Source organism: Hakea prostrata, chromosome 3 (genome assembly GCF_041222555.1).
Source record: "Hakea prostrata isolate BN-2017 chromosome 3, UWA_Hpros_2, whole genome shotgun sequence".
NCBI classification, from domain to species: domain Eukaryota; kingdom Viridiplantae; phylum Streptophyta; class Magnoliopsida; order Proteales; family Proteaceae; genus Hakea; species Hakea prostrata.
This window is the reverse complement of record NC_142602.1, coordinates 73,246,032-73,273,449: the sequence shown is the minus strand read 5'-3', so window position 1 is coordinate 73,273,449 and position 27,418 is coordinate 73,246,032. Positions and strand designations below refer to the sequence as shown.

Here is a 27,418-nt window from a genome sequence, read left to right as displayed (position 1 = left end):
AGACCATAACATGCAATATTGGGCAAAAAAAATTGCTGCAATGCACAGATTTAGGGACAAAGATAATGCCACAACTTTGTATTTGTAATACCATCTTTAATGAAAAAAATTTTTAAAAAGGAAAAAAAAATTAAAAATTTTTTTTTTAATTATTTTTATATGAAACCTTTTTTATTTTCGTATTTTAATTTCTAAAATTCTGGGGGTTTCTGTAACGTTATATGAAACTTTTAAAAGATGAGATATTGAATTGGGATACAAGTATACAGTAATACAACCTTTGTATTGCTTGTAAGGATCCTAGGTTTCATGTTTTACTTTTACCCCCAAAAAAAAATTTAAAAAAAAAAAAAAAAAAAATTTGATCAGTAACACAACCGATCCAACATCCTGTCCGTCATTCAATGCTATTTGAGCGAGTCGGAATGTTGGAAAGAATCGTTATCGATGCTCCGGTAGAACCGTAGAAGCATGTGTAAAAGTAAAACCCTCCACTGCGCAAGAACTCCGGAGTCGCTCTTTTTCTTTTCGTCGCAGTGGTTTCAAAGAGTTCCAACCGTTTTAAGACCGTAATCACTCCAAAGGTTCGAACTTTAAGCTTCACGGTAACTTCTTCGGTCTCTCTCTCTCTCTCTCTTCTCTCTCTCTCTCTCTCTCTCTCTCTCTCTGTCTTTCTGTATACGGACTGGAGTGAGTTCGAGTCTACCAAATAGTAGCAACCATTATATGGAATTCAGTGAATTAGCATTTTGCTTGGGGAGCTGAATTCTTAATGTACAATTTCTGAAGCATTTTAACCGTATAATGATTTTGTATGCAAACGCGCATGGTTTGTGATTGATTATTCTGGGTTGAAATCTCTCTATTTTAGAATTTTAAGTTTCAGATGCTAGATGTATGAAAAATTTCCTCACTTCTCAATCAAATTGTTTATGGATAGAGTCGAGTTCATTGAGCATCGGGTTTTTTTTTTGCTTGAATGTGCTTACCCCCTTTAACTTATTGGTTATTGAATTTTCTGTTACAATTCGCGTAGGCAAGAGTACTAGAAGTGGGAAGGGGGTGAGAGATGTCAAACGTGGTGGTTCTTGACAATGGTGGGGGGCTGTGCAAGGCTGGAATTGGCGGTGACAGGAACCCAACAGTGGTGGTGCCGAACTGCCTGGCCCGCCCCACTGCCTCCAAGAAATGGCTGGTTGCCGACCAACTACAAGCTTGCGAAGACCTGACTTCTGCCACTCTCCGCCGCCCATTTGATCGTGGATACCTTATCAACCCAGACCTCCAGAAAGAAGTTTGGGACCGCATTTTCCGTTCCCTTCTCCATGTTGACCCTACAGCCTCGTCCCTCCTCCTTGTTGAGCCTCTCTTCAATCTCCCCTCCATCCAGCACTCTATTGATGAGATTATATTTGAGGACTTTGGCTTCCGGTCACTTTATGTTGCTGATTCCCCTTCCCTTGTTCACCTCTATGAGGCCAGCCAACGTCCTGATGGTCTCATTTCCAAGGCCCAATGCAGCCTTGTTGTGGATTCTGGATTCTCCTTCACCCATGCTGCTCCAGTGCTTCAGAATTTCACTATCAACTATGCTGTGAAGCGGCTTGATCTTGGAGGTAAGGCCCTTACAAATTACCTGAAGGAGCTTGTATCGTATAGATCCATCAATGTCATGGATGAGACGTTTCTAATTGATGATGTCAAAGAGAAGCTCTGTTTTGTTTCCCTCAATGTCCCTCGTGACCTCCAGATTGCCAGGTACCCATTTGTTCCTTCTTCATAGGTGCACCTGTTTACTAGCTCGGTTGCTTGAACTTTATAGTATCTGAAGTAACTGGGATTTCTGAAAAACAAAAAATTGATGAAATTTAGTTAGACTTTATTTGTTAAAGAAGGGCTTTTTCTGGTCAATTTAGGAGTTAAAAGGGGTCCCCCCTCCCCTCTTCCTCTTTGATTTCCTTGGAGAGTATGGCCTCAAATTAAAACAATAAGAGGGGCTATGGAGAATGATGTATCCCTTAATTGACTAGGATCAACTACGGGTCAGTCTTCCAAGATCTTAAACCAGAATAGCTAACAAAGGGGTCTTTTTTGGGGTTTGAGAATGATATGATTTTGTAACTTGTATCAAGTAAGGGGTTAATTATAAGTTGTATATGGTTTGATTTTAGGAATGTTCTAATGGCCAGATTGCCAAACTTAAGTTAGAAATTAGGGTTTATTGGGGAATCCAGCATTTAAAGAGAGGATAACGCAAATGGATTTATGGCTTTAGGTTAGTAATTGATTAACTGGAAGCAAAGACTGGCTGAGGTGTGGTGTAACATTGGAAAAGTTAGATTTTGAGGTTTGTTGGAGTGATTCTAGGGATTCAAGGTCAATGTGGGGTTTCAGGTCTGAAACTATAAGGGATTTTAGGGATCGTACTAGGCTGTAATAGATGGGAGCAGATCTAATTAATGCTGGATGTGAAGTAATAAAATTTGCGGGTCTAAGGTTAATGGAGGTCTATAATGGCAGCCAAGGTTGGGGTTCAAATGGGATACTGTATGGACTGTGAATGATTTAGTGAATCTTGATCTGATGGATACTAGAGATGGATGGAATGTGGATGAATTTGAAGCTTAGAAAAGCAAATTAATGGTGGAAGACGACAGGATGGGGTCGCACTTACTTGCCTAGTGATGTGAACAACAATCTAGGGTTTGACTAATTAAGGTAATGCCCTAGATTCAGGCTCACTCCAGGATCCACTTCAATAGAACCAGCAGTCAATTAGGGCTGAGAATACCCTACAGTTGAAGGGAATGGGTTGGTTATGGGGTTCTAGGGTTAGATTTGGCGAGGCTTAGGGGTGTAGGGTTTGAAGAAGGAAGTCTGAAACCTTGCTGTTTTATTAATTTCAGAATTAGATATTCAAGTTAGGTTTTGAGGAATCTAGGGTTTTATGGGAATTTGGGTTTCTAGGCTTGAATCAAGCTAGGGTTAAGGTTCAGTTTTAATTGGGTGTTAGGAAAGTGATGTAAGCCCCCCCCCCCCAAGAACCAACATCAACTGGCCCAAGAACCAAACCCATTGGTGCAATGAAGGGCTGGCCGAACCCTTAGAAGGGTAGTTTTATCTTTACTCCACCTCCTTTGAACCCAAGAACGTCTCAGTAACTCTTTTTTAATAATTTTACGAGTCCATATGTACTTTTAAAAAAAAAAAAAAGGATTAGTAGTGAGAGTCCTAGTCAGAGATGGAGTGCCACATGGAATCAATTTAGAGTAAGATTCCTTATGGATAATTATTTATTGATTTTGGAAGTTGTTTTTAGTAGATTCCTTTTTAGTGGTTATTTAGTTGTAGAATTGTAAAGGGGATCTTGATCTAAAGTAGATTTCCTAGTTTAGTCTAACTTAGTTTCCTTGTTTAAGTCCCAAGTCTATTTTCCAAGTGTAAGGCTATATAAAGCCCCCACCTCCTTGTAAACAATTCAGCTTGCTAGAATTCACAGATGGAAGCTTGAAGAGGTGGTGGGGAAGGGCTGCAACTGTAGGGAAGGGGGTGGGGCTTCTTTACTTACTTGAAATTGAGGGAGTTTGCTGGATCTCACAGAAGGAAGCTTGAAGATGAAGTTGGGGTTCACGAACTTGAAGTATGAAAGCAACAAACCAGCCGCAGGCTATCCAAGAGGGATCCCACGACTTCTCTAAGCCAATTCTTAACTCAATTCAATTCAATAATCAACAACTGCTGATTACATGAAAGAATAGGCTATTTGCAGCCTCCACAAACCATCCTAGATTCAACTAATGAATTCCTACCAAATTGGGACCAAATACTTACTAAAGTAGTACTTTATTAAAATAGAACTACTATTAAGATAAGGTTCCCAAAATTAGGGAACCCTATCCCAACAACTCTACACTAACTTAAAAGGATTGTAACCCTTAAACTACTAACTCAAACAAAAAATAAAGGTAGATCATTGACCCTTGGGTCGAGGAAATTCTATCAAGACCCATATTCAGACCCAAAAGGGAGTTTGGAAAATGACCAAAATACTGCTTGGGTATTTGGCCAGGTTGAAGTGCACTCTCCTGGGCATTGTTTTTGGGCCCAGTTTTAGGGGGCCCAATCCTGGTTACACAAAAAGGTTAATGATTTTCTTTTGCGATTCCAATTTTTGTGAATGTAAGGGCTGTCTAAGATTTTGAATAGAAGTCCACATAGCAGTGGTGAGGGACACTTGTTGAGTAGTGTTCTTGAATGAATCTTTCAACTTCTTTTTTCTTCAAATGGAATTCAAGGTAAAATTTTCCTTAAGTGTTGTGTGTGGAACTACCAAACCTAGGCTGTATTGATTGGATAAACTTTCTTAGCCCCACTCTCTCAGCAAATTATTTTTACTGCTATAAAGGTTCTTAAAACAACATTTGTTCAGATGTTGCTTCAGGGTACTAGTGCAATTTTCACATGCTCACCTGAACTTCTTATGACATTAATTGCAAGTAGCTTAATGATTTTCTTACCATCAAGAGGTTTTAATTTTAGTGAAAAGATTCCAAACACTTGATGCACATTGAGGGGATCGGTAGATACCTTGATGCAATATTGGATCTGTTCAATCGGTTTTGGTCCAACCTCAAGAGAATCAGTCCAATGGTGCTAACAAGAGTTGGACTTAATTAGGTATTTACTTCAGTTTTAGTTTTAGTCTTTTTTTTTTTAATTTTAATTTTTTTATTTTACATTTAAGAGTAAATGAGACTTTGGTAAGGATTTCATTTTGGATTTTGATTTCAACTAGGTATTTTTGTATTATTTCTTTAAATAGATTGCATTAGGATACAGTTGACATATTGGAGAATTTTGTTTTTTATTGAGAGATTTCCTTTGCTCTGTATTACTTTTTGCCCTCTTCCCCTTCCTACTCCCCTCGTTCTCCTTCTATTACGAGATTACAACCCACCTCAATAGACTTATATTAGGCAGCAACACCTAAGAAGCATTAGATTTTGATTGTACCTCCTTAGAACTTGGCTGAGAATTCTTTGGGCAGGAGAACAGAGAACTAATCCTACTTGGTCATGCCCAAAGATTAGGTGTCTCAATGGGCTAGGTTGGGTTTGACCACCCTTGAACCCTAACCTTACCCTAAATACTCAAACTGAAACCCAAGCCCAACCCAATCTTGTCAAGTTTAAAAATCGCCAGCCCTAACCCGAACTTGATAGGGCTTGACCCGACTTGTCCCGCCCTGATTAACCTTGATAGGGTTGGGTTGGCCTTGTTTGACTCTGACCTTGACCTTAATTTTTATTTGCAAATATTTGATTAGAAATTACTAATTAGGGTCAAAATATTTGATTGTTTGAGTAAAAATGATGAACAAAGGACATTGTTGAGCTTTTAGATTCTCATAACCACCTTAAGTTGGGTAATGCATTTTAGAAATAAAACAATTTATTGGAGAAAATATCTCACTTAACCAAAAAATTAAATATGGTTTTTTTTTTGGGGGGGGGGGGGGGGGAGGGACTGAATCAATAAACATCTAGGTTCCCATAGTTGCTAATCCATGAAAGTGCTATTATGATTATCCAAAAAATTCGTCTCTTAAGACATGATTGAGTTAGAAATTCCTTAAAAAATAACAACAAAAAAGTGGACAAATCTATTAATATGAAGTTGATATAACGAGGGTTGGTGCCTCCTGAAATTGGGCCAAAAAACCAGACCCAAAAAAGGGCACTTCAAGCTGGCCAAATACCCCAGGGGTATTTTGGTCATTTTCCAATCCTCTGTTTGGGGTTTAATATGAGTCTTGATAGAATCCCCTCGATCCAAGGGTCAGGAATCTACCTTTGTTTTTCTGTTTGAGTCAGTAGCTCAAGAGTTAAAATCCTTTTAAGATAGTGTCAAGTTGTTAGGATAGGGTTCCCTAATTTTAGGAACCTAATCTTGATAGTATTTCTATTTTAATAAACTCTTATTTTAGTGAGTATTTGGATCCCAATTTGGTAGGGATTCATTAGTTGAGCTTAGGATGGTTTGGTTGGCCTTGTATGCGCTTTTTTTCCTAGTACTCCGAGTCTGGAAGAGTGGGGGCGGTGGTGGCGGTGGTGGCGGCCTATCCATGCAGAGCCCCTCGGGCCACGGCGCCCGGGGCTCGAGCTTCACAAATCCAAATTTTGCGCCATAGTGAATCATAAATGTTCAGGTTCGAGTTCCATAGATAATATAGTATAGATGGGATTCTCTCAGGAAAAAGATGTTTGGTCGAAGCCCTATCTCTTGATTGATTTGACCAGACGCTTGCTTTTTCCGCGTGCTTGTTCTCTTTATATTCTTTCTACAACTATAGATTTGGAGCCAATTAGGTATCATCGCGTGTCAAACTGTGAGATCCCCTTTTCTTAGGAACAAGCTTATGGATAGGCTTGATGGGAGTCACCTTCTTTTTGTTGATTGTGCACGGTTGGTGCTAAGTAGTCTGAAGAACCGGAGTAGGCACGGATGTTGCTAAGGAGCAGTTTGTCTATAAAGAGCGGATCTAATTGGATCTAATAGTGTTAGTGTCTATAATTGATTTCGTCTATGTAATACTAATTGATAGGGCCTCATTGGTATGTGCTACAAGATCTCGTGCAGAAAAATAAAATCTATTAGTAAATACTAGAAAAAGATAAAAACTAGGCTTTCTACTTACGTATTGTCCAAAGCAACGATTTTCATCAGCTATAGCAAAGAAAGAGACTTCATAGAAACCAAAGAAGAAAAAAAATACATTAGATGCTTTATCATATATATTTATATATATGAATGTCCTACTACTATATAAAAGCAAGAACTCAAGGAGGATGGTTACATTTTTATTCCAAGAATACCGCAATCATTCACTGAAAGGATATAATTAATCAATTATGTCTTATATTAATTGTAATTAATCCTCTCCACTAAACCCCAAATTAAGTGCTTCTTGATATTCATGCATGGATCTCAACTGTTTCAATTCTCATTAGAACTAAATTTATTTAAAACAATCCTCACCAAAGAAATTAACCCTTATTAAAAAAAATCATAAGATTATTATAAAAGCAAGAATTCAAGGAGGATGGTTATTCTACCAAAAAAAAAAAGGAAAAAAGGAAAAAGAGAAAAAAAAGAGAGGGAGGATGGTTACATTTTTATTCCAAGAATACCCTCAACATTTACTAAAAGGATATAAATATAATCGATTATGCCTAAATATTGTAATTCTCTATTAATATTAATTATAATTGATCCTCCCACGAAACCCCCAAGTTAGTGTTTCTTGATATTCATGCATAGATCTCAACCGTCTCAATTCTCATTGTATATTTAAAACAGTCCTCCCCCAAGAACTAGCAGTTAAGGAAAAAAAGGCACTACAAAAAAAGGGAAAACCTTAATCATATACAATTTAGTATTAATTATAATTAATCCTGAATTTCAAAAGGTGAAATATTACATTACAAAATATAAGTTATTAGAGAATCGACATAACTTTATTAATAAAATAATGAATATTTTAATGCATATAAATAATACATCGCTTCTATTTTTCCTAAAGACTCCCTCACCAGTAAAATATAGATATAAATATATTAAATCAAAATACACTAATTTTGGTATTTCTGTTAATGAACGAAAAAGAGCAACAAATATCTACGTGCATCTGCACATGGTCCCTTCCCCAGACCCCACAGTGTGGGAGCTTCGGCACTGGGTACGCCCTTTTATATATATATATTTTGCTGGATATACTTCTTGTTATTGTATATGGGTGATTGAGATATTCTCTTGTCTTTTTTTGGTGGTTCATATTCATTGGGTAGTTCCTAGTTGAGAGCAGCAGCTATTGGAAGTTTTATCTGTTTGAAGTCTTTGTTTTGGATTGATCTACCTTGATTAAATTGTGGGAGAAACTGAAAGTGTACCTAGTAAGAGCACCATGACTGAAATCTCTTCGTCTTCCCATCGATTGACTGAAAAGAAGTTTGAAGGTGCCTCTGACTTTCATCAGTGGAGGGCTATAGTAGAAGCAGTCCTCCTGGATGTGGACGACAAGCTCACTTAACTAAACCAGCCCCTAAAGCTGATGATAATTGGGTGATTACTGATGCACGTATACTTGGACAGATGTTTAGCTTTATGGTAGACCACATTGTTGACTTTGGAACTCTGTTGTTAATTGTAAAAGACCTATGGGAGTACCGCAATGTGTTATATTTTGGCTGGTAATCTGTCTAGAACTTATGATTTGTCACATGTTCTTATTGAGTTGATAGTAAAGGTAGACATCTTACTTGGTATTTCTTAGACTTCTTAAATAATGTATGAAGATTAAAACTCAATTCGTTCTTCCCATTTTCTTTGATGTAGGAACAATAGAATGATAAAGAGAACAACTAGTTGTGATAAGTTTTTTGGGAGGTGTCAGAAAGGAGTTTGATGCCGTTCAAGCAAAGATTCTTGGCAGTGATCAGGTTCCCACTCTAGCTGAAACCTGTTTAAGAGTTCTTCATGTGTAAAAGAGTGCCCTCATAGCATTACAGATAGTTCAGCTCTTGCCATTGTTTCCTATAGTACTTCAGGACAACAGAATATAGGATGGAGTTGTCCATTGTTTCCTATAATACTTCAGGACGACAGAATATAGGATGGAGTCATGGAAATAGTTCTGGTTTTCAAAACTCTTTTGATAATTCAGGACAAACCAAAACCTGTATCACTATGGAGGTCTTGGACACAATTCAACGTTTGTTGGAAAATTTCTTGGGAAACTACCACACTTGCTAATGCATTCACCACTTGGGAGTTAAGCATTACAACCAGAAAAGTTCAACTTGGGGGTAAGAGTGTGAATGTCTGATAAAGATTACATTACCCAGCTTTAGGCTACTCAATTGCTGCTTTCCACCATCACCTCTATTCAAATAGGTCATGCTACTGCATACCTTTTGTCCACATATAGGAGCATTTGATCATTGACTGGGGCCACGGGTATTTTTTCTCTCTTTTGTTCATCATCCTCCACCATTACATTAGCTAATGGTTCCCATACCAACGTTAGAGGAATGGGCAATGATCCCCTAACCTTATCTTTAGTCCTTTACATACATAACTTCCCTTTCAACTTATTATCTACTCATAAATTCACTCCCATCCATAATTGTTCTGTCACTTTTATTCCTGGCTTTGTCTATTTTAGGATCTTACAACGAAGAAGACGCTTGGTAGAGGCAGTGAGTTTGTGGGATTGTATTTGTTTGACATATCACATATAGCTTACTCTAGCATCTCCATTCCGCATTAACTCCACTGTTGGTTGGGACATCTTTCTTTAAAAAAGTTAAAATTATTAGATAGTCGTTTTCATTATCTTTCTAAATTAAATTGTGAGTCTTGTAAATTTGGGAAGCTTCATTGTGTGGTATATCTCCCTTATGTTAATAAACGGTCTGGCGAACCATTCTCTCACTATGATGTGTGGGGTCCTTGTCTTGTTACCCCTGCTTTTGGCTTTTGTTCTTTGGTTACTTTCGTGGATGACTTTTCTAGAGTTACTTGGATTTATTTAATGAAAAATCGATCAGATTTATTTTAATATATTTTGTGAATTTATGGCTGAAATTTGCCCTCACTTTGGTGTTGCTATTCGCACTTTTCATAGTGATAAAGGAATATTTTTCTCATCCCTTTTATAAGTTTATGGTTTATAATAGAATTCTTTATCGATCTTCTGTTGGCACTCCTTAATAGTATGGAGTTGCTGGAAGGAAAAATAGACATTTAATGGAGGTTGCCCACACTCTTATTTGAGATGGTGTCTAAACCTGTTTGGGCTGACGCCATTTTAACATCTTGTTGTCGCATTAACCAAATGACTTCTTCTAGTTTGTAGGTTGATATTTTGTACTCTTTGTTATTTCCTTCATCACACTTATTTGTTTTGCCTCGTGCTTATGCTAGTGTTTGTTTTATATCGTTTTGGGAAGTCTTAAGTTAGATCCTTGTGCTCTTAAGTGTCTGTTTATTCGGTACTCTCGTATTCAAAAGGGTTATTATTGTTTTTCCTTTGACTTACAAATATATTTTAATATTGGTAATAACAATGCCTATGTTCGGCATCTAAGAATGAAATAAACACTACCAAACGCACAAGGAGGCAAAGCAAATAAGGGAAATCAAGGAAATAATAGGATATAAGGGATGCCACCTTGTAGCAGAAGAGGGCATCTTGTTAATAAGATAACAAGCAGTCAAACGGCATCAACCCAAAAGGATTTGGGTACCTTCATCTCAATAAAAGAGAATGGGTGACCTCTAGTAAGTTTTTTTTTTTTTTTTTTCCTTCCGTTTCCCTGTAACCCCATTTTGTTGAGTGTCAACATAGGAAGGTTGATGAAGAATTCCGTTAGAAGCCAAATATTTACAGAAGGGATTAGAAAAATATTTTTTTAGCATTATTACTACGAAAAGTGCAGATAGAGACATCAAATTGAGTATGAATTTCAATAACAAAATTATATAATATGTCAAATAATTATGAGCAATTTTTCATAAAATAAAGCCAAGTAACTCTTGAAAAGTCATTCACAAATGTAACAAAGTATCAATGATCTAAGACAAAAGCAACATGACAAAGACCCCACACATTAGAGTGAACCAAAGAAAAATGTTAGTTAGATCTTCTATTTGTACGAGGGGAAAAGCTCATGCGATGAAGCTTTCTATACTTCTAAGACTCACAATCTAAGGGAATGAAAACGTCTATCTAATAATTTTAAGTTTTCTAAGGAGGGATGCCCTAGTCGACAGTGCATTTTGTGGAGGAATGGAAATGCCGAAACAAGCAATAATGGATGTATCCTCGAACAAATGCAGCCCCCCTAACACATGGCCTCTACAAAGCATCTTCTTTGTCATAAGATCTTGAAATAATCAATAGCCAGGAAAGAATGTCATAGAACAATTATTGGTGGAAGTAAACTTATAAACAAATAATAATTAAAATGCAAATTTGGTATGTAAAGAACTGAGGGTAGGGTAATGGATGGAGTGAGTTGAATAGTATCCATTCCATTGGTATGGGAACCATCGGCAAGTGTAACGAAGGAGGATGATGGAACAAAAGAGGAAAATATACATGTAGCCCAGGTCATATGATTGGAAATGCTTGAGTCAATGATCTAAGGGTGAGATGTGGTCGAAAGGCAAGCAATAGATTGCCTATCTGAACAAGGTAATGGCGGTGGATTGTGGTTGAGTGGTCTGGATCTGAGTAAAACGAGTGTACTCTTCCTCGGTCATCTTTATAGTCTTACCCTCAAGTTGAACTTTAGTGGCTGTAGAGGTTTGTGTAGAAGTACTTGCTGCTGTAGCAATGCATGGGGGCTTCCCATGGAGTTTCCAACAAAACCATTGAATATGTCCTAGAATTCCACAATGATGACAAGTCTTAACTTGTCATGTACTATCAAAAGAATTGTGTGAGCCTGAATTTTTGTTTCTTTTTTTTCAGCACTACTTGATTTCGTCATGTATTCTATTCATCAAGGGTCTAGTCCTCTAGAAGTGCCACGGGAAATAGTTGCCAAAGCTAAATTGTCTATAGTGTTATCGGGACTCTCCCTTGCAACCCGAAGAACTCTTGAAAATGTGTTAGCTAAACTGCCTCAAACTCCCTTCCAAGACCTCCCAAGACCTCCCAAGAAACTCATCATAACTAATTGCTCTCTTTGAATTTGCATAGTTTTGACACCAGAGGAGATAGGTAGAATAAAATCTGCAAAAGATTGAGTAATATCTCTACCTTTCCTATCTACTCAATAAAAATCCTAGGATAATTCATAGATTTTAGCCAGATTATTCTGATTAGAATACAACACATATAAATCCTCCCGTAAGTCTTTCATAGTCTGCAAGTGAGTAACCAAATCAACAATAATTTTGGCCAAAGAATTAAACATCTTCCCAAGTATATGGGCATTAGTAATTACCCAAGTATATCATCATCTTTTGGTGTAGTCCATAGTTGTCACAGTGACGAGGTGATGCGAGGCAGTTTTAGCTAGTTGAGGCGATGAGTCGACGAGGCGCCCTCCGAGGCGCTTTTGAGGCGGTCAAGGCATTTTAAGGGAAATTTTTACTTTTTAGTGTACGTCTTATACACTAATTCATTATTCATTATAAACCTATCATATCTTATATAATAAAAAAAACTAATATTAGCCATTTTGCCTACCTCAAGTCATCCAATATACTACAAACCACACATAGTAGGTCCTAAATAAATTCCTAGTATCATAATATAATTAACAAGAATCAAGATACGATAAAATGTGACTAAATAGTAAACCCATAGATGCATGAGCAAAACAAATGGACACTAAACAACATACCTTCATTAAATGTCACCAACACTAGCACCACCTACAACTCCACGGCTCCACCTCCACCAGCACCTACAACTCCACCTCTTCTACATTGTTGAGCTGTAGCCAAATATCCTCACAGGTAAAAGAAGAAAATGAAACAAAGCATATAGCAAAATATCTAAATAGAAAGTTTTAAATATTTAAGCAAACAATCCCACTTATATCTAAAATCTAAAGTCCAAATCCCAAATATTACAACACATCCATATCCAAAATTCCCAATAAAAATCCACAATCCATATCCAAAATTCCCAATAGGAAAGTATAAGTTAGCTAGTTATAATCATCATCAAGCAAATTGGTAGCAAGTGGGAGATCTTCTCGAAGTTGTTGTTGCTCCAAAGAGGTAGACCTCAAACCAAAATCATCTACAATGTTCTCATCATTATGCAAATCTTCCACTTCTTCCATGTCTCCATCAGACTCAGAGTCATGTTCCTCAACCACCCTCTCCAAAGACTTGCGACGTGAGTAACATATATTAACTCCAGCGGATGTTGATTCACTTGGTTGACATCTCCTCGGTCTGTTGCACTTAAGTGATGTAGATGCCCCTATAGCTCTATCAACAGTGCTCCAAGTAAGATCACCCTCAGGATGGACTAAATCATTAGGCTGATTAACCATCCACTCATTGCTCCACTCAAGCTCATCAAGGAGTAGTGGATCATAATTTCTACTCTTTAATCGCCTTTCATTGAACCGTTCTTGAAGACGGCGATTGTACTGAATAAAAACTAGATCATTCAACCTCTCATGTTCCAGCCTATTCCTCTTCTTGATGTGAATCTGAATTCATAAGCAATTGAAAAGAATCCCAAGTCATTCTTCTAAATTTAAATTTAAAAGTGTTTTAAATACTTGAATCACTTAATACTTACAAACTCAAATGTGCTCCAATTCCGTTCACTACCAGAGGAAGAACAACAAAGGCCTAGTATCCTCCGTGCAATCTTTGTAAGCTCAAAAGCATTTCCTCCATATGTATCACACCATGTAACTATAGTATAAAAAAAAATAGATTAACATAAAAGCTAGAGTTATAAACCATACAACTAAAAATAAAAAACATACAAGTAAAAACTTATGAGGATTCATAGTTGTACGCTGTCTGATAGCCATAGCTGTGGGGAAAGGTCTCTACCTTGCTTGTATTCATTTGCCCAGGACAATATCTTATCTTGTAGATGTGCATCAGGCACTAGTCTTCCAACAACTTCATTGAAAGAAGTTTGGAGAGAACTGATCTACTCACCATTATCTACAATATTTAAGTTGTAGAACTTCCCAGGATTAAAAAATAAGGCTGCACCATATAGAGGTCTCTCTATCTGACATTCCCATCAACTATCAATTATTTGTATGACTTTCTTCTAGAGTTGTTCTTTGCCTCCAAAATTGTCCTTTATTCTTCTCTTAGCCTCTTGCATGCTACAAACACTTCAGGCAATGCAGGTCTTTTATCAGCATCCACAATCCTCAATACAATCATAAGAGGTTGTGATGCTCGAATACAATCCTTCACACCATGCCAAAATGCTGTAGAAAAAGTTGTTTCAGCTACTTTCTTCCTTGCTTCTGTCTTGGACAAATTGGATTTTGTCAACTCCTCGGAAATGAATAAGTGCCTTAAAGTCATCCTTGTGTTTCAATAAGCTTTGCAATGTCAATAATGAAGTGGCAAACCTAGTCACTACAACCCTCACAAGATCCCTGCCATTTGTCTTCTGTCTCAAGGCCTCCAACAATCTTGTGTGCCTATAAATAAAAGTGGTTATTCTCTTCCCTTGAATTATCACTTTCTTATATTGTTCAAATTCCCAATGTCCTCTAGCATCAAATCAAGACAGTGGACTGCACAGGGAGTCCAATATAATGTAGTCCTCTTCTCCATTAATAATGCCCCTGCTGCTTTATAATTGGAGGCATTATCACTCACCACTTCAATTACATGCTCTTCCCCAATTTCTTCAATTTTGTTATCCAATAACTGAAAGAGCATTTTTGCATCTTGCACATGGCTAGATGCATCCACAGAACCAAGGAGAATGTTCCCTCTGGACAATTGACAAGAAAATTGATGAGGTGCCTACCCTTTTTGTCAGTCCACCCATTAGACATGAGTGTGCATCCATGCATCTTCCAATACCTTTCATAATTTTTCCTCATCTCTATCGTTCTTTCTTTTGCACTCTTCAATAAAGGCACCCTGACTTCATTGTAAGTTGGGGGCTTATACCTTGAACCATATTGGGCAATAGACTCGACCATCACCTCAAAGCTTTTAGCTTTAACTGCATTGAATGGAATGCCACACTGATACATCCAATCAGCGATGTGGTTATCCACTCGCTTCTTTTCTTCGGTGGATCTCATTTTATTCAAGATTGTTGTTTGAGTAGCACTCTTAGCCCTCCTTTCTTCAACAACTTCTTCAGGAGTGCGTCTAACATGCATATCCATGGAGCCCCTTACTGGTGCCTTATTGAGGGCACTTTTCAGTCTCTTTGATGCAGTCCCAGAGCTTGGTATCTTGGAGCACACCTCAACCTTAGACCCTACACTAGGTAATGTACCTCCTTCAGTAGAGGCTGGAATAGGATGTTCTCCAATTACTTGTTGAATGTCATCATACTCCTCATTATCCAAATCAGTAACAACTGCCCTCTTTTTATTTTTCACCAACATTGCATTTATCACTTGGGCAATTTCTGCAGTGGTCTTAGTGCACTTCACAACATCCCCATATCCACTCATTAGATGTTGCTTCAATCTTCTAATTCCTCCTTTAAAGTATCTGTTGCACAAAGTGCACCTGACTGTATTTCTATCAGCAACATCCAGCCAATACCCATATTTTTACCCTAGGTCATTTGACTTGGCCTTTCTCTTCGGGTCTTTTGAAGGATCATAACTACCTTCACCCCCACTAGGAATAGGATGTTTAGCAGCATCCGCTGGATTATCAGTTGAGGGCCTTGAGGTCATTGTAAATAACTAGTAAATATCTACAATAAAAAACATGAAACTTACACAAATAATCAACCAAAATTAAAAACAATAATAAAATTGATAATGATACCATATAATTTTAATTTTGCACCATACCACACCCCAATAAAAATCCTATGCATTCATCTAATCATCTCACTGCATGATAAATTGATAATTAAACTTCTAAATTAGAAAAAATTATAGAAAAGATACATTGAAGCTAATAAACAACAATAATCATTAGGCTAGAAGCTATTAAGCTAATATTAGCTGGTCTCGGTTATACTAACAAGTTATAAGTCCCCAATAAGAGAACAATCTAAGGGAGAGAGAGATTCCAAAACTAGTCAAATAGAACTTGGTCAAAGGAATAGATGAGCAAACAATTATGGTTGAATGCCATTTTATGAGAATACAATCACTGTTGAAACCTCACCTAGATCCAATGGCTGGACCTAAAGTCATGGAAGGTACCTCATGACAATAGGAATATAGGATAGGTCAAGATCTGTCAAACACTCAAACTAGGAATCAATATAACTACCAAGTTGCTGAACTAGCAACCTCCATAAAAGCTTGATCTCAGGAACCATAACATAAACTTTAATTGCAATTTGCAAGTCACAGAGAAGTAAATAATCAATTAATAATCTCCAAACAGAAATTAAACAACGAGTAGCAACTTATAACATTGTTAAAACACACAAAAAAAAAAGAAAAGAAAAAAAAAAGCATGCCGTCGACATACCGGCGCCTGAGATGGTGAACAAAATCACTGGAGGCCACTGCAACTTGGTCGCTGCAAGCCTGCAATTGCAAAAGGGATTTTTAATTGCCATTTGCTAGACTTTTTAGGGAAAAAAAAGCAGAAGAAAGAACAAAGAAGAAGAAAGTGAGCGACAAGTACTGAAGTACAGTGCTGCTGCGTTGCTGCCGCGAAATTGTTGCTGCCGCTGCAAGCCTGCAACTACGGTGGCTTTTGTACGAGGGAAAAAAAAAGAAAAAAAAAGCAAAAGTAAGAGAGTAGCAGCAGGCGTCGATAGCAGAAGTACAGTGGTGTAGCCGGTGATGTTTTTGGCTGTGGCCAGAGTTGCTGGCTGTCGCCGGTGTCACTGGTTGTCGTCGTCGATCGAGTGAAAGTCTGGAAGAGAGTAGCAAGCGTCAATAGCAGTAGTAAAAAGCTGAAAGAGAGTTGCAGGCGTCACTGGCTGTCGCTGGAGTCGCTGATTGTTGTTGTCGATTGAGTGGAAGTCGAAGGGAGTAGCAGAGGGAGAGGCAAAGAGGACGAGAGATTAGGGCTCGGAAAATTGGGGATGTCGAGTGAAATTCTCGGTTTTTCCTTCTCTCTCTCTCTCTTTTTTTTCCTTTCCGGGTAATGATTTAATGTTAGAAATGATCCCGTGTATCCCATGTAAAACTTATATAAGCACTCAACCATTAGATGATTCCCAATTGGAATCTAATTTCTAATTCATTTTTGGCCTTTGATTTGGAATAAAAAAAATGGTGGTTTTTAAAATCCACAAAGGTGGTTGCCTAGGGGTCCTATGCGTTCAAGACGATGCATCGGCGATGCCTCAGAGCCCGAGGTGACCGCCTTATGGACTCCACTTGAGGCGCTTCTCGCCTCAGCCCCTCAATCCCGCCAGGACGCCTAGGCGACGCCTTGACAACCATGGTGCAGTCTTAGTCAAATGATCTTTCTATCTCCGTCTAGTAAGAATAAATCTAACTATAGCTCTCCATTGGTGAAGAAATTTGATACACCCTCCAGTTTCTTTTTCAGTCAACCAATGGGGGAAGTTGATGAAATAATTTTTGTCATTGTATTTTTATTGTTGCCTTTAATGGATGAGGTTTCTCCTATTACCAACAAAAGTTATTCCAGAATAACAGAAAATACTTCCTTTCTTCTTTTTCCCCCTCCTTCTCTCTTTCTTTATTTTTTCACTCAAGGAGTATTCCTCAATCGAAACTGAATCAGAACAGAATCAAGAATTGAATGTGAAACTGAATCATAAAACAGAATCAGGAATTGAATCAGAAACTGATTTAAGGAATTGAACCAGAACCAGACCTTTAATGAAATCAACAGAACCAAACCAATCAACTCAATAACCACCCAAAATTGATAGCAGAAAGTTGCACGACTCCTAGGTTATTTTGGCAACAAAAGGCTTCAACAAGATGTTCAATTGATGCTGCAAGGATCACTATTCTGGCAATGAAAACTCTAAACAAGACCGCAATGAACAAGTCCATTCAAATCTTCCGTAAGAGTGTGAAACAGGGTATGAACCCCTAAGAGATAAAAAACTAGAAATTGTGCAACCATTCTTCAATAAAAAGCAGAAGCTCTGAAGCTTCTTTATCTTATTGAGTCTTCAATCCATAGAATTGCAGCATCAAGTGTGGCCGCCCTTGCAAATTGAAACCTAGAAGGCTGTCAAACTTGCAGCAATGGTTCTTCAGGGTAATGGTATGTTTTTGAACCTCAAAAGCTTTGAACCAATGGTATTCTAGAGAACGTATGGCTCTGATACCATGAAAGTTAGAGAGAAAAGAGAGAAAGAAGCAGAAGATGAGTCGTTGGCTTGGTGTGGAGGCTTAGTGTGAGAATCATGAGCGCTTCTTAAAATAAATCCACTATATATAGGCTGTTTATACTTTGAATCTGTATAGGAAACAAAATAGAACACAAATAGGAGAGAACTCCCAAGTTGACTGGACTTAGACTCCTAATTGCTGCCTCCTTTTCCCATTCAAACTTTTCTTTTCTCAAAATCCCTTCCTAACAATAGCCTTAGACATCAGATTCAGGATCGTGTTCCTTCATCCTTTGGGATGACCTATTGGCTGCCAACTGATTTTCGTGGTGAAAGTTAAACTTGATGGTACTTTGGCTTGGCTGAAGGCAAGGCTTGTTGCAAAAGGTTATGCTCAGAAGTATGGGTTGATTGCTTGGATACCTTTGTACCTGTTGCCAAGTTTATTTCTATTCATATTTTGATTTCTCTTGCTACTACCAATTGTTGGTCGTTATATTAGTTGGATGTGGAGAATGTTTTCCTCTATGGGGATCTTCATGAGGAAGTATATATGGAGCAACCTCCTGGGTTTATTGCTTTGGGGGAACATGGTATGGTTTGTCGTTTAAATAAGTCACTGTATGAACTAAAACAATCACCTTGGTCATGGTTTGATTTGTTCACTATAGTCGTGTTAGGAGTTAGGGTTGTCATGGTGTGAGAGTGATCACCTTGTATCCTTTAGACACTTAACATAGGTAAATATTTTTTGTTGTTTATGTGGATGACATTATTATTATAGGAGATGATCAGTTGGAATTGCAAGTCTAAGAACATATTTACAAGAGAAATTTCAGACTAAAGACTTGGGTAAGCTCAAGTATTTCCTTGGTGTTGAAGTTGTTCAGTCAAGAAAGGCATCTTTTTTGTCTTCATGGAAATATGCAAATTATCTAATCTCTGAAATGGGTAAGCTAGGTCAAAAGTTTATATACCCCCATGGAGAACAATTTGAAGCTTATGCGAGATTATGGGACTGATCTTGACAATTCTGAGAAGTATTGAAGACTTACACGTAAATGGTAAATAAATTATCTGACTATAACTTGAACTGACATTGCCTTTCCAGTTAGTGTAGAGAGTCAACTTTTATCCACTCCATGGACGTTTTATTGGATGCTATCATACGGATTTAAGATATTTTAAGAGAGCTTCTGGGCGTGGAATTCTTTACAATGATTAGGAGATACTCAAGTTGAGGATTTTCTAATGTAAGAAATGAAAAGTTGTGACAATTTCAAGCGCAAAATCAGAATATCATGCCATGGCATATATTACTTATGAGCTGGTATGGATAAGACAATTACTTGAAAGAACTAGATTTTGTTGATGCATCACCTATGAAGTTTTTGTGCAACAACCAAGCTGCTTTGCTTATAGAATCCAACCTGGTCTTTCATGAATGGACCAAGCATATTTGAATTAGATTGTCACTTTGTGCATGAGAAACACTGAAACAGAATATGACATCTCCCAGCCATGTCCATTCAGGAAAACAACTAGTAGATTTATTTACCAAAACTCTGTGAATGGAAAAGATATATGCTCCAGCTTGAGGGGGAGTGTTAGAAGGGGGAAGTTGTCCAAATTAGGACCATCGAGAATTAGCGCTAGTTCTTGATGGGACTGGAGGCAGTAGTTGAGTCCAATTTTGATTAGGATTTGGTTAGTTATTTCCCAAGTTAAGTCAGTCTTGGCTTCCTAGTTGAATTCAGCTTATATTTTGCTTCTATAAATAAAGACTACTGATCTGAAGTCTTCAGAACGAAACAGTGAAGCTTCATCTTAAACTCTGGCCTCTTTCCTCTCTTTCTCTCATCTACATTCTACAATTTACAGTTACTTTTGATCCGTTACATCTAATCAATATACCATAGAAACTGAAAGGACTGTAGTAGAACGGAGCAAAAAGTAATGGAAAATAAAGCATTTAACCTTAATTATCTTCTATTGAATAATCTAACATTCTATAAAATTACTGTGGAATAATCAAAAGAAAATTTGGGTGAGATTTCCTTTACTTGAAGCATATTACAATATTACACCTTGCATGATTGATTGGCAAAGTGAAGATCTAGATCCATCAATTATCTTCAATGGCAATTGGAATCTTGGAGAGACTTGGAGTCTCTTCAACAACAGTTGGAGCAACGGAGTTGACGAGCAGATATGGTACTGAAGTGGGAAATGGGAATATATTTAGGTACTTAGGATTAGTAGGATAGTTGATCATTCAAAACCAATTTATATATAACTTTAATTTAATTAAATTAACACAGGATTAGGTAGGTCCCCGGGCAGTGTTGGCCTGAGGGCAAAACCCAAACCTGCCCTTTGGGTCGACAAATTGGGCTGGGCTCAAGGTGGGTTTGGGCCTGTTCCAGCCGGCAGGGTTTTATTGACACCCCTAGTGATGTATTGCGAAGGGGTTTGGTGGTGCAACTTTTCTTTCTGTTGCTTCCAACTTGGCCATGTGTGATATTTGTGCTCCAAGTTGAGGGGATTTTTGTAAATGGTTACGAGGTTTGAATTGTCTTATTGTGTTATAAGCGTATCTTGGTCCTTCTATGAATTGGTATGTGCTTCTAAAGCAGTCAACCTTTCTGTGAGATGAGCAAGCTCAGCTTGGTTTTCCTCCATGTAGGAGTTGAACTGCTGAATAACTCACTTTTGGTCATCAAGGTGAAAGTGGAAAAGAATTCTTTTGTTGATGATACAATTGATCCGACCTTGGGTTCAGCAAGATATGGTATGAGTCACTAGGAGCCCACCCAGGTATGTAAGTGGTGATTTCATAATTATGGTTTCAAATCAGAATCTTAAGAATGAGATAACAGAAAGGGAATTTAGTGGGTTTATAGGAGAGACTGAAAACAAACATGAATGGAAGGGTATTTATGTAACAACAGCTTCTGGAGTGTAGTTTCGATATTAAAAGACGATCTTCTTCTACCTTTGACCATGAGAGTCACAGTACAATTCAAAGTGGTCGATCGACATACAGCTATTGAAGTCAGTCTACCAGAGTATCAAAGTATCAAAGTTGGAATTTTCTAAGCCTTTATGGTTGAACAAGACCAATAGCCCTTGATCATATAGGAGCATTAATAGTTGACTTGGACTGATTCAGAAAAGAACTGTAAACAAGGAAAGTCTGATATTAGACAATTATCTCACCATCTAAACAAAATGTGAAAGCCAATCCTGTACCTAGAACTGCCCAAATTGGGTTAGTGAAGCTCGAAGATCCAGCCCAAGCTGATGCTAGTCAACAGATTTTTGTTCCCAAGGTTTAGGATTGCTAATAGCTTAGAATAGAATAGACCAGAGCAGGAGTAGCTAGGTTGAACAGCATAGGATGAGTAAAAGAAAGAATTTGTGACGCAGGAACCAAGCCCTCCTACACCAAGTAGAAGGCCAAGAGAAGTCGCTAGGTTTGCTGCTCATCACCTAGGGCTATTGTCCTGCAGCATATCCATCTTTCTTTTCAGTTTTCTAGCTTAGTTTGATTGTAGTGGCAGAATGGTACTTCTGCCGAATATGAAGGGCGTATTAGTAATAATCTTAATTAAGTTTTGAGTCATAAAGAGGCTCAAGACTTAGGGTCCTAGTCCATGTACAGGTCCGAGATATAAAAGCCTCTTAGTATCCTAAGTCCTAGTTAGGATAGTTTCTATTTTGAATTAGTTTCTAATTTTCAGTTAGAGTCCAGCTTAGAGTTCAAATTGAGTTAGGACTTCAGCATATGATGTATAAATTAGCCCCTCCATTTTAGAGTCCTGCTTGGATCCAGATTGAGTTAGGACTTCAGCATATGATGCATGGTTGTCAATGTGTCTGCCTGGGCACCTAGGCTCATTTTGGGGTCAAGGTGACCTACTGTCACCTTGGTTTTCGTTGCCCTCTATTGCCTCGCCTCATCATGTCGCCTTGACAACCATGATATGATGCATAAATAAGCCCCTTTACTCGAATAGGAAGGCATCCAGTATTGATACGATTAATAAGCTTCTCAGTTTGAGTATTCTCTTGTGTTTTACTGCTTCAATACTGATTTTGTTCAATTTGGTCAGTGAAGGCCCAAGATTGAAGAGACTCCTAAGGTTCAAAGGTGTGATCAAGCCTAGATACTTGCTTTGGCTGAAAGGACAGCCTTCAGCGCTTCACCTTCGCTTGAATCCCAGCATCTACAGGGTCTCCATCCAATACTGCTAGCACCGTACCCTATCCCCCATCTCATTCCCATTTATTAATCTGTTTGAGATACCTTTCCATTGGTTTGATCCCTCTTTCATCCAATATCAAGTAATGTCAGAAACCCATCGCCAGTCATCACTTTCCATCCAAACATCAGCCACAGTACCACCATTGTATGATTAACCTTCAATCCATATTGCAGCCATAAACAATCTCCCATACTCCAGATCTGCCCCATTTTTTTTGTTTTTTTGGGGTGAATAAATATGTTATAAACAGCCTAAAAGGGAGAAAAATACAAGGGGGGGGGGGGGAGAATGAACCCTCTGCTAATGGAGGCTAGGGGGAAAAGCGAAGGTTTCGAGGCCCTAGTTAACAACAACATGCCTGTTCCTTGGGAAGTTTGCAAAAGGCTTATGCTTATGAAGAGAAATCTTGGAAATATGGCTGTCCATATCTAATTGTTGGGGAATCTAAAGTTGGAAGACCATCTGCAGAAGTTCCTCTCTATCGAGATGTGAGAGATGCACATGCCGAGAAGGAGCTTCCCCACCACATCAGTGATTGTTGAACCTTGAAAGGAGGAGGTGAACCAGCAGCATTCCATCTCGAAAGGGTGACAACTTCTGCAATAGGGCTAAATGGAAGCAAGGGCTCGGGACTAGATAGGCTTGCCAAAGGGGCAGCCAAAGAAGAGGCGGTTGAAGTCTTCCAGCTCAGTGCAAAAGATACTGGATTGGAGAGGCTTGGATGGAGCCAGCTAATGAGTAAAGATTGGTTGGGAAGGCAACAAGAAAGGGTTCACCAGACAGTGAAGGCTTGGCGGGGGATATGGCCTTTGAACCAAAAGAGGTTGTGTCAGGGGACTTTAGGGGAGGGGAAGTGAGTGAGGTTCTAGGCGGAGGCTGAAGAGAAGGAGCCATTTTTGGAGGGGAGCCAAAGAAGCCTGTCCCTAAGAGGGGCAGGCGGGGCAGGCGAATGGAGAAGGGGAAGGAGTTCCATATCTGGTCTAGCTCAATCGGGTGGGGTAAGGGAAATTCTAGATTCCATTGGAGATGAAGGAAGAGAGGGGAGTCTTTTGGAATTCCGGAGGAGTATATGGCTCTGGCACCAACAACAACGGAGAGGATATCAATAGGGTGGGTCCAGCCAGAAGAAGATCTTGGAATCGTAAGCAAAGGAGGAGGAGATGGCAGAGAGGGCTAGCTGGCGGAGGGAGAGGAGAGCTCTCCATGTCCCTAGAGGAATGGTGATCCAGATGGAATGATTCTTGAGGATTTTGTATCACTGTTTTTGTGAGTGAAAGTGTCTCACCCTATTATTTGATTTGTGGTCAATCTTGCTCCTTTATGTTTGCCATTTGTGTAAGAGGCTGGGAGTGTGGTTATTTCCATGGTCAGAGAATTCTTGAGATCTCGCGAGATATCTCTCTTTTTCCATTTAATGAGGCAAGATGGTGTGCGAGATGAGACGATGTGCTTATAGCACCTAGGGTCAAGTGTTGCTCTTAAGTTGTAAATTTGATGACTGGATTATCATCTGAATTGTGACACGTTTAATTTATTAGTTGTTTGAATTTAGAATTTTGAGCATTACTGTATGAGTATATGAGGGGTGGGCCGGTCACAATGGTCGGGGGACCACACTTGTACCTTGAGGTCAAGGTTTCAAAACAGCTCTCTCGGCAAAACTTGCTGGGGTAAGGCTGCGTATGAAAATTACCCATCTGGACTCTGCTTGTGTGTAATCCTTCGGCACCAGGTTTGCCAATGTGTGAATATATGATCTGTACAATAAGACATCTTAATCGTAGTACTTTCACACTTGGGTTTTGATGTGCAACTCACATTTATGCTATTTTTTTTTCTCATAAGATTGAGTTTACCAGTGTGTTCTAGAGGGCTGAAATAGGTTGGGCAAGTTTCAGCCCCAAATGAGTCTTAATACCCTTCAAGGTGGAGCGTTGAGTTGGGGAAAAATTTAACCAACTTGGCTATAGCTCTTCAAGATATCTAGTCAACTCTCTTTTTTGAGTTGGCAAGATGGCTGTGGAGATCGAGATGTTGAACCATGCTTGGTTTTGTGGCCACATATTGCCATGGGTGTAACTATGTTAGTCTACAAAGTATTTTTTTAGATCCATAAATAAATTGTTGGGACAAATTTTCAATTTAAGATTATTTTGTACTTGGTTCTTGTTTTAGTTTGGTTTTATCTTTGAATAAAATTAATCAATGCGTGACTTCCACTGATTATCAAAAGAATTTTTTAAAAATGATGTTTACAGGAGTCGTGGAAGGGACAATCTTTTCAGATGCACTTACGTCCTTCCTGATGGTGTAACACATATGAAGGGTTTTGTAAAGGACATGGATGTAGCGCAGAGATACCTCACTCTGCCAGATGAGGTCCTTTCTTCAACATTGGGAATGGAGGAAGATGGTCATCCTGAATCAGTGGGAAAACCTGAAGACAGAAAGAGAGTCGATTTAACAAAAACTGTAGTATCTCTCAACTTCTTAGTTCTTATAAACTGCAAACCCCCTCCCCCCCCCCCCCCACACACACACACACAAAAAGCACCGCCACCACCCAAAAAAAGAAAAGAAGTTCTAGCTCATGGAGAACATTTGCATCTTACTTTAAATTTCTGTACAGGAAGTTACCTTGACAAATGAGCGCTTCCTTGTTCCGGAGATGATTTTCCATCCTGCTGATTTAGGTCTGTGTTACTTTCAAATGGTACTTAGAATGGATCTTATTGTTGTTCGATCATAGCAGCATTTTTCTCTCTTTGATGGATTGACTGGCGAAGTGAATACTTCAGCATCAGAATCTTTTAATCAATCAGCTTGTTTTACTTGCGTCGCTTATCTATGATCTTTCTATTTTATCCATAAATGCAATGTGTCTAGGCACCTTTCATCTTGGAGAGGATATGCTTTTTCACATCTTTACAATAGATAGTTGGGGAATAATTAGACAAATTTTGCATGGTTATCCATATTGAAAGATTGTTTGGAATGTCTAGGAAGAATTTTGATGTTTGGAAGCTTTATTTTCTTAAAACTAATTTTACCTGTAATGGAAGATGTCTCATTTAAAGATCTTGATTTGCTATGTTTTTATATACTGATCTTGATTTGCGACTTCCTTTGCAGGAATGAACCAGGCTGGACTGGCAGAGTGCATTGTTCGAGCTGTAAATTCTTGCCATCCTCATCTCCACCCAGTACTCTATGAGAGGTGATTTTTGAAGGGCTTGCACTGTTTATACTAAAGATAGTGTCTTAATTTTCCTGATATTAAGTTGATTCTTTGTTGCCAGCATCATCTTGACTGGTGGAAGTACTTTGTTTCCACGATTTGCTGAAAGACTGTAAGTTTCTTCTAGACATATTTATGTTTTTGTTTCCCATCATCTGGAAAAAGAAAAAAAATCACTTTTTTAATTCCAAAATTTCTACTTGGATGTAGGGAAAAGGAGCTACGGCCTCTTGTACCTGATAAGTTCCAAGTGAAGATAACAACTCAAGAAGAGTAAAATCTCACCTTCAGACAAGGGTTTGGTTTTTTGATATATAAACATCATTTCATTAGCCTCACATGTACTCCGTGACATTTTCAGTCCCATCTTGGGTGTTTGGAGAGGGGGTTCACTTCTGGCATCTAGTCCAGATTTTGAGGAAATGTGTGTCACTAAGTCTGAATACGAGGAGCTTGGATCTGCACGTTGTCGTCGCCGTTTTTTCCACTGAGCATTGATATGTTGGATGTATGCATCGAAATCCCTGTTTCTAATTCTTTTGTTTGGTACTGAATGATTACATGAATGAAAATTATATATAAATGTTTATATTCATGCTATTGTTTATTTTTCTTATCTTCTGTTTCTATTTCTCCTCTGTAGCATTGGCTATCTGGAGTCAAGTTTTTGAATTCCATCTATCAAGGCACAATCTAATAAGTGAAGACAGCCATCATCTCAAACTGGTTGGAAAAAGTTCCAGTTTCCCTGCACCAAGGTCAAGAAACTTCTGCAATATTTCATGGGAAGAGAATATATTGTAGGGAAGTACTCATTGTCTTCAATGGCTCCTCAAGTTCATTTTATACCTCAAAGGCTCAAACATGAAGATCCTGAGTTGCAGAACCAACAACAGCAAAGCGTGCATGATATGCACACAGCGGAGCACACTGCAGCATTTGCAGCCAGTTCTCAGAGCCATTCTTATACTTGAGCTTACTGCTGCTCCATCATGTGCAACGAGATTTCACTTTTCATAGTTCTGAGTATGAAGCATGGTTTGCTGTTGTGAAATTGATTCAAACAAGGATATGGTTTGCTAAGTAGAGTGATGTGTTCCACTCTTCATCTCCTTCCCAGTTGACAAGTTACAGCATGGTTACCATCTGCCTTTCCGTTTTCAGTGAGTGGTGGTGTTTGGAGAGAAAATCAAAATTTAAATGTGCATATGACTAATGTTGACCAGGAGATCCAATGTGTGCCTTTACCAGGAGATTAAAATACGAGCAAAATATGTTGAAAGAAATCCTGTGAGTGACTCTTTAAAGATACCAGGATTTGCTAGTATATTTCCTCTCTGCTAAAGTTCCTTTGTTTTGAATAGTTTTTTTTTCTTCTTTTTTAAAATTTTGTATATTAAACAATAAAAGAGGAAAATATCATTCCTCCTCTACCTAGGGGTGTAAATGGATAACCGGAATCCGCTTTTGAATTCACATCCACATCCGTTTAGGGGTATCCGAATCCGTCCGATTATTAATAGGATGTTGATATGGTATACCCCTTTCTTATCGATTATTATCCATCTGATAAAATTATCCAATTAAGTTATTTATTTAGATTTATTATTATTATTTTTTATAGATTTTACCCATGATATGTGACTATTTTTCTAGATGTTATATTAAAATAGTTACCAAAGTTGTTAAATACTTAAATTTAAAACTAGCCCTCACAAATAAAAAGGTAAAGATGTAAATAGGTAGTCAAAAACTTGTATTCAATCTATATTCATGCCCATTTAGAAGAATCTACTAAATAAAATAACTATCCGATTATCATCCGAATCTGACAGAATCCGTTCGAAAACCGATAGGATATTATCCGAATCTGTTTGAATATAATAGGATGCTGATATGGATATTACCACTATCCGATCC

At 38.2% G+C, this 27,418-nt stretch overlaps 1 protein-coding gene across 4 annotated transcripts; it reads left to right on the top strand.

The window, feature by feature from the left end:
* Window positions 1-406: 406 nt before the first annotated feature.
* ARP6 (actin-related protein 6) lies at window positions 407-27,294 on the top strand. Of its 4 annotated transcripts, none has more exons than XM_089150892.1 (9): window positions 407-584; window positions 1,037-1,758; window positions 24,519-24,732; window positions 24,890-24,953; window positions 25,393-25,477; window positions 25,560-25,610; window positions 25,709-25,771; window positions 25,860-26,006; window positions 26,142-27,294. In XM_089150892.1, exons 2-8 carry the CDS (start codon window positions 1,070-1,072, stop codon window positions 25,987-25,989), a joined length of 1,296 nt encoding a protein of 431 aa, XP_089007018.1. In that variant the 5' UTR covers window positions 407-584; window positions 1,037-1,069; the 3' UTR covers window positions 25,990-26,006; window positions 26,142-27,294. The 4 variants fall into 4 exon arrangements, with proteins under 4 accessions (XP_089007018.1, XP_089007017.1, XP_089007019.1 ...); XM_089150891.1 differs by having other exon boundaries at window positions 407-605; XM_089150893.1 differs by having other exon boundaries at window positions 407-617.
* The last annotated feature ends 124 nt before the right edge of the window (window positions 27,295-27,418 follow it).